This window comes from Crocodylus porosus, unplaced genomic scaffold, assembly GCF_001723895.1.
Source record: "Crocodylus porosus isolate Cpor-Errol unplaced genomic scaffold, CroPor_comp1, whole genome shotgun sequence".
In the NCBI taxonomy this organism is placed as follows: domain Eukaryota; kingdom Metazoa; phylum Chordata; order Crocodylia; family Crocodylidae; genus Crocodylus; species Crocodylus porosus.
In genome coordinates this window covers 79664076-79676397 of record NW_017728918.1, presented here as the reverse complement: position 1 = coordinate 79676397, position 12322 = coordinate 79664076, and the positions used below count along the sequence as shown (strand labels likewise).

Below are 12322 nucleotides of genomic sequence, written 5' to 3'. Positions count from 1 at the left end.
GAGTCTTTGTTGCCTGTGATTCAGAACGGCTAGCCTTGCCTATAATAGAAGCAGTGCTCACCAACAGCACAGTCGTTAGAGATGCACCCAGGAACAGTAATGTAACTGAAAGAGAGCAATTTGGGCAGTAGCTCCAGACACTGCTTTGGGGGACACAAAAATAATCACTTCTGTAGTTGACTCTGCTGCCACCATCAGCATTGTGGCACCTGGTGCTGTCCTGGTTGTTGAGCTGCCCTGCTAAGCCTCTGTCTGCCCAGAAAGCAGAAACCTGGATTCTACCCTCCCTTAGCCTGAAGGGATTTGAGTACATATCCCCACTTTCCAGGATTAACTACCAAGTTATAGAATAGACAGGGAGAAACATTGTCCACATTCCTGTTTTTATGCTGGACCACTTGGCAACGAGCCAAGAATGCAAGAGTCTTAGGGCTAGAAGGGAAGAGGAAGCTTACCTTTGTAGCATAATGATTAATATGTTCCCCAGAAAAGAATGGGGAGCCTGGAAGGAATGGGTCCACATTCCCACTACTTTTTATGTATTGTGTATTAAAGGGCTATGCATAAGTAAACCGGAGTAGGGACCCCAGCCTCACCTTATTGCCTGGTGGTTAGGACAGTGGTGGGAGCGATGGGTATGACTCCCCTCAGGTTGAAGAAAATCTAAAACACAAGTCTTCCACTTCTGCCTTGCATTTCTTATCCATTGGGCTGTTGGACTAAAGGTTAGCAGCAGTATTATCATTTTTTAGCTAAATTTAATTATTTTTGTATGTGTTTTAGGCATACTTGAAGGAGATCTAACAGACCGGGTGCCTCTTTGGAAACTTGTGGTCTCCCCAGATTAGGCTCAAATTAAAGCACAGAACAGTGTTAAAGCAGTTAGGCATGCGGGTGATTATACTAAACTGCTTCTGGGCATGCTCAGAAACCCAAATATGTGTAGCTGGAACTTTGAAGTCGAAAATGAAAGGCACTCCCTAAATCTGGCTACATACTGAGCTTTGTGGTTTGTAGAGCAGGGTCAGACTGAACTGCTCTTTGGAACTTTACCACTGGAATTCCATTTAAGTCCCATTTGGATGCCTTACACCCCTGACAGACATTACACTTAAGTTGTGATTAACTTGTTAATCACACTGTAAATAGTATACCTGCCACATGTTTAAGGAATGAATGACATGACAAAACAGGAAACCAGCCATAAAAATATTCCACAAAAGACATGAAATATTTTTGTGCCTAGTTTCCATCACACCTTAAATTGAACACGTGGCAGAGTAGAGACAAACCAGAGCTAGTTCCAGTCTCCTGTGTGGCTCCAGAGCTGGAATCAGCTGATTGTAAGTCACAAGTCCAAGGTCTCACTGTAGCCGATTCAAGGCCCTGATATAGTCACAGGGCCAGGACCAGGAATCAGCTGATTGCTGGTCCTGGCCGGTTCATATAGGACTGTAGGCTTTCAAATTGCTGGTGTAGGGGGAGTGCAGGATCATGATCCCAGGCTCTTCCTGTACTGGCAAGTAGTAATACTACCATTAGATCTGATCCCTGATCCCAAAATCACACATCTTAACCATGCACATGCAGTATAGCAAGAGCCACAGCTGGTATATGGATCAGATCTCATCACACAAGTAAGTGAACATGTGACATGGATCTCAGAGACCAATCTGAATCTGGCTATGTAAGAATTTCAGTCTTTCATCTCTCACAAAACTGATCATTTCATTAAAACAGGTGGCCCCATTGTACACAAGTTTCAAGTTTCAAAATGTGGAATACAAATACCACATATATAAAAATAAGTTGCAAACAGAAACCAGTAACATGAAGGATTTTGTTAAACAATTGTGTTCTTTAGCTGATTATTAAACTGGTTTGCAAGTAACATTGAAATGTCTGATGCTGGGCAGCTCTAATACTAGCCTAACAATGATACCATTTTTAAACATTGCATTTTCAGCACCAGGTAGCTCAGTCTTAATCAGACTTTCACTTTAGCTGTTAACAGGAAGATGTTTTTTCATCCTCAGGTGAATTTTCTGTAGAATACATCTGAGCAAAATGGGTTAGACACTTACATTTTTTTATGTCTTCCTTCCCTTTTTACCATTCTTTATAGTCCTTGTAAACCTGTATCAGCATAATCATTTGCTTTCTAACTCCTGTCTTTATCAGAAAGTGGAACCAAGGAAAAAGGAAGGCCACACATGGAGGTTACCAAGGACCTATTGAGTGTCTTCCTGAACTGATTGCTGCTTGTGAAGGAAAAGAAAACATTTTTGCTTCCATTGTAAATGGCGAGCTGCAAGCTGCACACATTACACAGGTAACATTTTCTGTCATGAGTTCAGAGTCGGTTATAGATGTGATCTGGAATGAAAAATGAGTGGAGGAAGAAACAATCTCTTTAAATCCCTTTGGAAATATCCTATGATTTTCTGCAAAAACTGTAATATATCATTACTCTAAATTGAAGATAGAGCTCATGTTCTAGGGCAGTGGTAGGCAACCTTTTCTGATCACAAACCAGAATGACTTACTTGGAGTTAGAGCCAGGTGGGTAGGCAGACACTAGGACCAGTAGCATGACTAAGGTGAGGTGGCTGAGACAGCATCCTGGGATTCCAGCTTGTGGGGCTGGCAGAAAAGTAGCTGCTACTGCCATAACCTCACAGCCACGCTGACAGCCAGAAGCCACCATGTATTGCAGCTGTCCCGGGCACTCAGCTGTCTCGTTACACCTGTGGCGGGGACCCACCTGTAGCTGGAGTTATTCCCTGCAGCGGCATGGGGAGAGCACCCATGCATTCATAACCAAAGCCCCCTGTCTCCAAAGTCCCGTGTCCACAGGCCAGATCCAGCAGCACCACGGGCTGGATCCAGCCTGTGGGACCATAGGTTGCTGCTCCTGTTCCGGGAGGTGAGTTCCTCCCCACCCCCCTTCCCTGTTAACCAGTAACAGCATCCTGGTTCTTCATTCATATATAAGTACTGTACTGTTCTTTGTGCCCTGGGACGTGTTTGACTAGGCCATTTTTATCTGCCAGCCGTTATGAAACTTCTCAGAATTGTCTCGTAATCACAAATGTCATTGTTGCTAGTTCCAGAAATGTACTTTTAAACAGTTACTAAGAGAAGTAGGTTGTTAAAAGATCCAGCATTCCACTTCTGTCTGAAAGAGAAAAAGCATATGAGTATTCACCACTTCTTAGGGAAAGGAAACTACAGCTTCAAAATATTTTGTCTATAGTTATCTTATTTATTGTAGTAGTCTTTTTAAATAACTTCCAGGCAATAGTATAGTGTAATGCCCATATACTACACAAGAAAACTCCAAAACATATATTATTAAGAAAATTAATTCTAACTGTTCCTAGCTGAAGGTAAAAATGATATATGTTGGCTGTTTAGTTTCTGTTAAACCAAACACCAGCATGCAAACAAAAAGGAGGGCGTTTAAATGCCTATAACAAACATCTTCATTTCTAACTAAATTACCATCAAAATTTTGAATAAAAAATTATTTAAATCAAAAGGTCTTCTTTAACAACAACAGATTTCTAACATAATACATATTGATTTCAGTCCAAGTTTTAGATGTGATGAAAAATTAGAACATTGTTATAATTAGTTCAGGGAGAACTCAGAAGTAAACTTACTTAATTTATTTGCATAAATTGCCATTCTGTTATCTTTAAAAGCAAATGCAAATTGGCTCTGTCTGATATGATGATGGTTATTTGGCTCAAAAGTGCTTCAATTTGCGTAGCAATCTGGTGTCGTCTCTGCAGTGAGGCGATCCCAGGTAACATACAAATCCTGAATTATTCCAGAAATTAGTATGTTTAAAGCATCAATTTAAGTGCTAATTGCAGTAGTAATGAGAAAAAGCAGTACTACTGTGAGATTTGCATCTACTGCCCCATCAGTATGCCTGGAACGGCTGCTGACTGGCAGAGGATTTGGCTGCTAATTAAATAATTGTATGCATGGCAGTGTTCTTGTCTGATTCAATAGATGAAGATTAATCCTCAGATAAATATGTTTGGCTGGTATTGAAATGTCTTAGCAGTTTCTTCAAAAATAGCTTGTATATATGTGTGTGTACCTACACTGTGTATGTGTATGTATATGTAGATGTGTGTTTGTAAATATAGACGCACATAAAGAGGAGATATATGATACGTTAAAAAATCAGGAGGGGTCTCGTATATGAGGGTATGAAATAGCCATATAACTTATATGTCAAAATGACGAACGAGTTATGCAGAGCAACCCAAATATGGGCTGATAAAGCCTTATATTTTATCATAATATATTTATATGTTGACTTATACAGTTATGCCACACTTCTTGTTGAACAAAAACAATAAAAAATGATTGACAAATTATTAAAAATGATTCTAGTAGGACATCTTGTTTCCCTTCCTTCATCTGTAAACCTGTGTGCCTCAGTTATCACAAATCAAACTGTGCAAGGGACGAAGGAAGAAAGACATGCTAAAAAGGCCTATAGTTGCTTTTATGTAAATATTATATTTTATATTTAAATCTTAGAATATTATATTCAATATTTTAGCTCTTAAATCTGATCTCTTGTGACCAACCAGGGCTCAAAGTAACCAATATTTTAATATCTCAACATCTTGGCACCTGTCTCAGACTTAAATCTGTTTTGAGAGTCACAGACTCAGTGTCCCTATATGTTACTGTTTCTGTTTCTGTTTCTGTGAATTTTGCATTCTTTGCTGAGCAGTGGCCCAGTATCAGCATCAGCCAAAGGGTGGAAATTACCTCCTGACAACTTTGCCTCAAGACTAGTGGTTAGGATGCTCTTCTGGGAAGTGGGAGTTTGAGTTTGAACCCTTCAGGCTGACCAGAGCATTACATCTGGATTTTTCTGCTTCCTAGGCAAATGCTCTGACCATTACGTCTTATGTAAAACATGGGTGGGAGTACCACTACATTTTAGAAGACCGAATTAGTCATCTGCATCCAGTGGAATGCAGTAAGATAGCTAAATCAAAGAAATGGTTTCAGTCTGTCTGTAAATACCAGGGTGGGTGCTTTAGTTCTGGAAAGAGGTAGGCTTTCAGACAAGCCCTTCTCTTTAGTGCAGTGATTCTCTCTCAAGATGCTTAGGTGCCCTGGAGTGCTGAGCACATATGCGAGATGCGAGGAGATAAATATGTAAGTGCAGGATCAGACTTAGTCCCTGCCTGGCTGTTTCCCCGTCCCCACAGCACCGCCCCTTTGCAAGGAGGGTAAATACTGTAATAAATTAGTGTTTGAAATAGGTTCAGTTCATAAAAGTTACAGTAAGGTGCCTTGAGTCTAAAAAAGGTAGAAAGCCACTGCTTTAGTGTCTCCTTCTGCCCATTCCTCTGATAAGCATGCTAGGTGCTCTGAATCTCAGTCTTAGATTCCTAACTTTCCTTATGGATTTGCTCCCTTGGCATAGTGAATTCCACTCCCAGAAACACGTGTTTAATCATTAGGTGTGATGGTGCTGAACATTGTTGAGTCTATTCTCCTTTGCAGATCTGGGTCTTTTTTCCTAAATTAATTGGGCACCTTTGAAAATGATACTCAGTAGTTATGCAGAATAGATCTAAGGTTTAGCATACATATCTGTGGATATGTGTATTTATGAGAGAGAGAAGTATGCTACTAGAGATTTTAGCAGACTCCACCTGACATTATTTTCAACAAGAGAAGTATGTGAATGCTTCCATGCTTCAACCTAGGTCACACAACAAGGGTCGGTAGCCAGTGAAGTATGGCGACATCAGTGTAGACAGGCAAATAAGATAGTTTATCATAGATGATTTTATGATGCATTGGTAGTGGGTAAGTTGGGTATATAAGCGTAATGAAATCTTAGTAGCATTTATCAAATGAGAGTGTCTTTGGGCTGTAAATTGGTTTCAGTTTGGAGGGAGGAAGCTTGTGTTATTTTTCCTAGTGTCTGTCTACTTAGCTTAGGGTTTCAGTCCACTTTTCCTGTCCTTTGTCAATTAAAGCTAGCTAAGGAAACTGGTAAACTTCATTATCTACTAACTTACCATAATTGTGAATCACAGTGAGTGTTTTTCAGGACTTCAAACCCATTAGCATTGAAAATGTAATCCAAGAAAGCAAGCCAAATCTATTTAATTTGTTTTATTTTGTGTACAAAATGGTCACATTGGTATGGGGGAAAAAATAAAGATAAAGAAATCCAACCTCTTTTCCATGCTCATTACTTCTGTCCCAGTCAGTAGCGACACGTAGGAGGTGCATGTGCACCCTCTAAGAGTGCTGGTGCACCCCCTGGCAGGCCGCGCTCCCTGCTTAGGCAATGGGCAAGGGGGCCAGTGGGAGCACCGGTGCCCTCCCCTGTGAGCGCCAGCTGGGGAGTGGAAATGCCATGGCCACTTCTGGGAGCTGGTGAGTGAATTCAACCATGGGGAGACCCTCCCCCAGTTGGCAAGATCAGCTGCGGTGGGACCCTCCATCCCAGTCATTGACTGGTCGCTGGGGAAGCACAAGCCCCCCCTCAAGTAAGGTGGCACCAGTCGCCGATGGTCCCACTCCCTCTTTGCATTCTCTCCTGTTGACTATTCAGTGAATACCTCAATCCTGTTTCTTTCATGAAGTGTTAGTAGGTTTCTCCCTCTCTCTTCTTCCTAGCCTCCATCCCATCCCTCCCCCCACCCCCAGCCAAAGGTGGAATCACTTCTGTCCCTAAGCATTGCTGAGGGATTCTGTGGGAATCCCCAAGTTTTTTCAATACTTAGGCTAGGTACAGACAGTCAAAAAGCTCAAGGCTGAATTGATTCAGTCTTTGCAGGTTAGTCTAAGCTGCAGAGATTCAACTGAAACAGAAGTGAACAGACATTTACCTTTGATTAATGAAATGCAGCCACATGTTTGCAGCAGCTCAGGCCAGAAAGCCATGGAGCACTAGAACAGGGCTCTCTGGCTGCATGTTCACTTCCTCTTCCTGCTCCCCCCAAGATTTCTGGGATTTGCAGTCCAAAATTACAACAACAGGACACTGCAGGGTTGATAATCACTTCCTCTTCCTGTTTCCAGGTGCCTCTGGGATTTGTACACAGTTGCAGCCAGCAGTAAGTTTGAGCAGGGGAAGGGGTGTTTAACCCCCATCCGTGGCCCAGGTCCTCAGCCGGGGTTTGCCCAGGGTTGGGGGGGAGAAAGTCCCCCCTGTGGACTAGGCTGCATACCCAGCCGGGCTTGCTCCTCCCCCCTCCTTGTTAGCCAGCCCTCACTGCTCCAGCACAGGGGCCAGGTGGGGATAGCCCTCCTGTCTGACGCAGACAGCACAGCACAGCCCAGCCCAGGGCTAGAAAGCATGCTGGGATGCTGGGGGACTGTGATTTAACTTGAACCAGGAAAGGGTCTGGGACAGAAGTTTCATAAACCAGTTTCACCCAATTCAGTTAAGTCTGATATTACATTCAGCCAGGTTTATCTTAAACCAATTTCTCCCATTTTGAAACTGGTTTATGTGCACTGAGCTTCTGTTTTGTTACAGGTTTAAACAAGTTTCTGATCATTTAAGCTGGTTTATGTGTAACTTCTGCCCCTGGCCTTATTCTTCTAGCTCTGTGTGGTTCCAAGGTAGTTTTTACTTCTTTCTCTACTTCCCATATACCTATCACTCTGATCTCTGCCCATCTTCTGCCTCCTAAATTAAAATCTGCTTTATTGCCACCACTTTTAGCTCCACTGTTTATGTCATTACTTGTTCTGCCTGCTACTGTGTATTGTGTCCCCACTCTAGGGCTATAGGACTTCAGTGTGTTTTCAGGCCATGACATCCAGTACTAAAGGAGTACCATATTGAATAATGTAGGTCATGTGTTCCTAATATCAGGGATGCAGAGAGGGATAAAACCAAGACCATGATAAGGTAGGAGAAGAGTCTTCAGGAGAATTGTAAGGATAACAAATGTTCAAGGAGATGAATGTATAACATATTTTTAAAAGTATGGATAACTTCAGATGAGCTGTCTAATAATTATCTGAACTGATCCTCTGAACTCTTTGAGGTTTGCCCATCGCTAATTAGCATTGCACTGACTGACTCATTATGGATTATGCCACAAAGATTTAATTCAAAACTTAATTATAGGAATTTTTAGTGCTTATAGGAAATAATACTTTAACCAGAAGTGGAAAACAGTTTTTTTTCTTATTCAGACATACAGTAAACATGGTAGAGAATATATAGTGCACATAAGGAGTTTCACAATTATTTTGTTCACTTAGGAGAGGTACAGTAAGAAGTTACTGAAAGAGAATTTTCCAGTAACGATCCTGACTTTTTTTATTTGAATCTTATTAATACAAAAAAATTTGTTTTTTTAACTATACATTAAATGTGTAGAATGTACAGTTATATTTTCTATTATAATGGCCGAATTTTACAGCTTTGTCTTGTAGCTGAAGCAGGACTTAACCAATTACTTACGACCTGTTCTTCCACAGGCTTGGAATTTCGTCTCCCACTTGCCAATTATAAATGTTCATCTGAGCATTAAAGGCTGGTGGAATGACTCAGTTCAGGGGCAGAATGAACTACCTATTTCTACTTTGGCAACAGATAGGAGGGATGAAAAAAACTGGATCAAATTACATGCTGATCAAGAATATGTGCTCCAGATATATTTTCAGAGAATCCAGATGGGGTACCATCAGGTAAAGTACTCATAATTTCCTTTCTCTAGTGCACTAGATTCCAATAGTCTGAATTACTAAAAGTGTGGTATACAGTAACAAAATCCTATTCGACTATTAATGCTATCATGAGTTCTGCCATCATTTTTCACGGCTTTGTGCAAAGACAGAAATGTTAGTAATAGGCTGGTAATTTACCCAGTTACCACAGGATAATAGCTCAGATATATGTAATATTTTATTTAGTTTTTACATGGTAAATTTGTCGAAAATGTTACATGAACCAGTTTTCTGCATTTCCCTAATATTTGTATTAGTAGTTCAACTCCTTCTAATTATTGTAAGTTTGCTTAGTGTTTTTTGTTGTTTTTGGTTTGTTTTTTTTAAAAGAATTACAGTCCTCTGCTAAGCACTTCACTATTTTTCAGTAATAGGCTTAAGGTGTTTACCTTTTACCTCCCTAGCTTGAGTTTTCCATGTGATCTTCGCATATCCATCAGGGACATGTTTTTTTCATCATGGTTCTCCTTGCCTTTTTTCTTCCCCCAACCATAGTCACTTCTTTGCTTATACATAGTAGTCTGATTTTTAGAAGTCACCAATGACTCCATTTTTGGTTAGTTTCCAGCAGTTTTTGAAAATTACACCCCTTTATATTTGTTTTAAATTTCTCACCTAGAAATTGAATCATGAAAAATACTTGTTACTTCGAAAAAATGAGCTATTTAGATCTTCAACCCCCAAACAGCAGAAGCTTAAGTGTTGGCTTGTAATACTGTCATGACATTCACTTTGTAGTTGTGGCAAAGCTTTGTATGTCCCAAGTGTCATCAGTGGATGCAGCACAAAGGAGAGCCCTAACATCCAGGTTTCCAAAGTGTGTGAATTAGTTAGATTCTTGGAGTGAAATACTGTCTCATCATATCAGTACAAAACTCCCACTGAATCACTGGGGCTAGGATTTTACCCTGGGTTGTTTGTTGTGTTCATTTTTTTATGGGAAAAGTGATGGGGAGTTGTAAGAGGGGGCCAAATAGTTGTAGGTTATGTGGAGTCCAGGACTTTGTGATATATGAGTCTAATAGTTTTAAATTCCTCTTTTAGGAAATGGTGCCCTCATACTTTAAGAGCAAATGAGAATAATAGGGAGGCAAACATTTTTTTTATTTATTTCAGAGCTGAATACCTTGAGTATTTTGCATCTGAATGTCAGGAAACGTTGTTAACTGGAAGGAAGAAAAGAGTTCCTCTTCCCTGTACCGTACAAGAAGCTTCAGCCAGCCAGAAACTGCTGAGGTGCCTGAAGCCCTTAACCGTTGAATTTTCCCCGCCCCACAGTCTTAGATCCCCTTCTCATAATACTGTATGAAGCCACTAACTGCTGGTTCATTTGCTTCCCTGGAAATCTTTAGCAAAACCTCTCCATCTACAGTGCACTAAATGAATGCTGATTTGAATTTGCATTATTATTAGTATTTTCAGCTTTCAGCAATAAAGACACCGTCTTAAAGAATCACTGAAATAATCTTCCATTTTGCTACAGCAACTTAAAATAAAGGCTAGAAGTACTGTCATTGTCTTTATATTAATCTTGGACAATGTTGATTACTATTATTTAAAGATGAAGATTTACAATTAGTCATCCTACAGAGAATAGCATTCACTCTGTTTTTAGACTAAATTATAAAAAGGGGACGATGTTTTCTGTACAGATGGTATTGGCTTAGTTACTAATTGGTTAAGTGCCTTGTTTTCTGTTTTCCTGTGATTCATATTTTTACCAAAAGTCTTTATCTAGGAAAAATGACAACGTGTTCTGATCCTGGTGTTCTGTAATAGTTTATCATCCTCTCTCACTCCCACACAAAAGAAAACTGGGGGTTCCAGTTGCATTAACCTGTTTGGGGTTTTTTTTTTTACCTAATAGAGAAAGCAAGACAGTAAAGCGGTGGCTCCTCGATTCCCCAAAGCCAAAGATGAAGGGTGGTTTTTGATACTTGGGGAAGTGGATAAAAAAGAACTTATTGCTTTGAAAAGGATTGGATACATCAGAAACCGAAGCTCTGTTTCAGTTGCTTTTTATACTCCAGAAACTCCTGGAAAGTAAGACTTTTTATTAAAATTATCTGAGTGTTATGAAATTAAATGTTGAGGATTTGAAAAAGAAACTAATGAGTCTGCTTTTATATTTTAGATACATCTACACATTGTATCTCATGAGTGACAGTTACCTTGGCATGGACCAACAGTATGACATTTATCTGAATGTCATACCAGCCAGCAGCTCAGCACAGGTCAATACTGAGATCTCTGATGCAATGAGTCACCTGCCTCTGAAGTAACATGACCTGAACAATCTGTTTAAAAGAAGTGGGCTTGAAACCTGGATGTTCAGTTATTCTGGACAACAGAGAAATTATGTTTGCCTTAGTGGAATCAACTTCTAACCTCAAGACACCTAGGAAATTAAAAGTGACTGCTGTATTGACTCTAGTAACACAGAGTTAGCCACAGTGGCCTTATTCCTTTACAAAGTGTTGCCTTTTATCATTTCATCTTTGAAAAATTTCAGAATGTGAAATGGATCTGTTTTACTGCTAATGTATATGCCAGAATTGTATTCTGGCAACTCAGAACAAGAAAGTATGGACATTTTAACTTGTATACATTTTGAGCTGTAGTTTTCATTTGGAAATGATTGCTCTATAGCCAACGTGTTCATATTGTTTAAATGGATTTTTTAATTTATGCGGAGAATGCACAAAACTTGATTTAAGAAATGACAGAAAACATTGCTGAGGTGAATTATAAGATTTAGTTTATAATAAGACATATCTGTAAGAAATTTGTTGTACCACTGTCTTCAGTATAAAATGTAAATGCCATTTAGTGATAAAATACATCTCTTAAGTATACCACGTGGAGGTGGTACTTCACAAAAACATTTTCACAAATTTATATTCATTATACATTTAATAAATCTGATTGGAAAGTTATGCTGAAGAGTCTACAGTTGATTTCAAAATGAACTGAAAACAAAATGCTTGCATATAATAACATAGATTTCCTCTCTGCGCATTACTAGATTAACTAAGTGAATGTTGTTTTCCTAACTTATTAAGAAGGAAAAGTTTCCCATTAGTTATATTATTTTATCAATCTTTTATAATGCAGTCATTGTAAATCACAAAAAAATTGTGCACAGTGTCTAAAAAGACTATGATCTCCATATGTATCTGGAAATGGTATTGTGTTAGTGGAGTCCAAGCAACACCTAAAGGCTAATATTGCACTCTTTCACAAAACGTTTTCATTTTTAAATACATCCTCTTGCTCACTTAGTCTAGTGTCTGGAAACTCATGTAGTATTGGTACCTTTGATATTTTCTTTAAATGCTGTCTATACATTACTCTGTCCTTGTAACCTCTTTGTGCCAGAGACTGTCTCCTATGTGTTTGTATTACACTTAGTGTAGTTGATAATACTGCTCTGCAAATGATGAAATAGCAGGCTCTCCTTTGGCTTTGCTTGTAAGCCTGAACAAAGTTTTGCTATTTCCCTTTTCATCATTAACTTTATCTCACTAGTTTTGTAAATAATTGGAGCTATAATGCCATCTTTATACTACTTCAT

At 39.4% G+C, this 12322-nt stretch overlaps 1 protein-coding gene across 1 annotated transcript in view; it reads left to right on the top strand.

The window, feature by feature from the left end:
• The window catches only part of ASCC3 (activating signal cointegrator 1 complex subunit 3), a 555582-nt gene extending 543898 nt beyond the window's left edge, over nucleotides 1–11684 (top strand). The window contains exons 39-42 of the mRNA XM_019537809.1: nucleotides 2182–2332; nucleotides 8500–8709; nucleotides 10616–10791; nucleotides 10883–11684. Coding sequence (XP_019393354.1) covers nucleotides 2182–2332; nucleotides 8500–8709; nucleotides 10616–10791; nucleotides 10883–11030 — 685 coding nt within the window. The 3' untranslated portion in view covers nucleotides 11031–11684. The remainder of the gene's footprint in view (nucleotides 1–2181; nucleotides 2333–8499; nucleotides 8710–10615; nucleotides 10792–10882) is intronic.
• The last annotated feature ends 638 nt before the right edge of the window (nucleotides 11685–12322 follow it).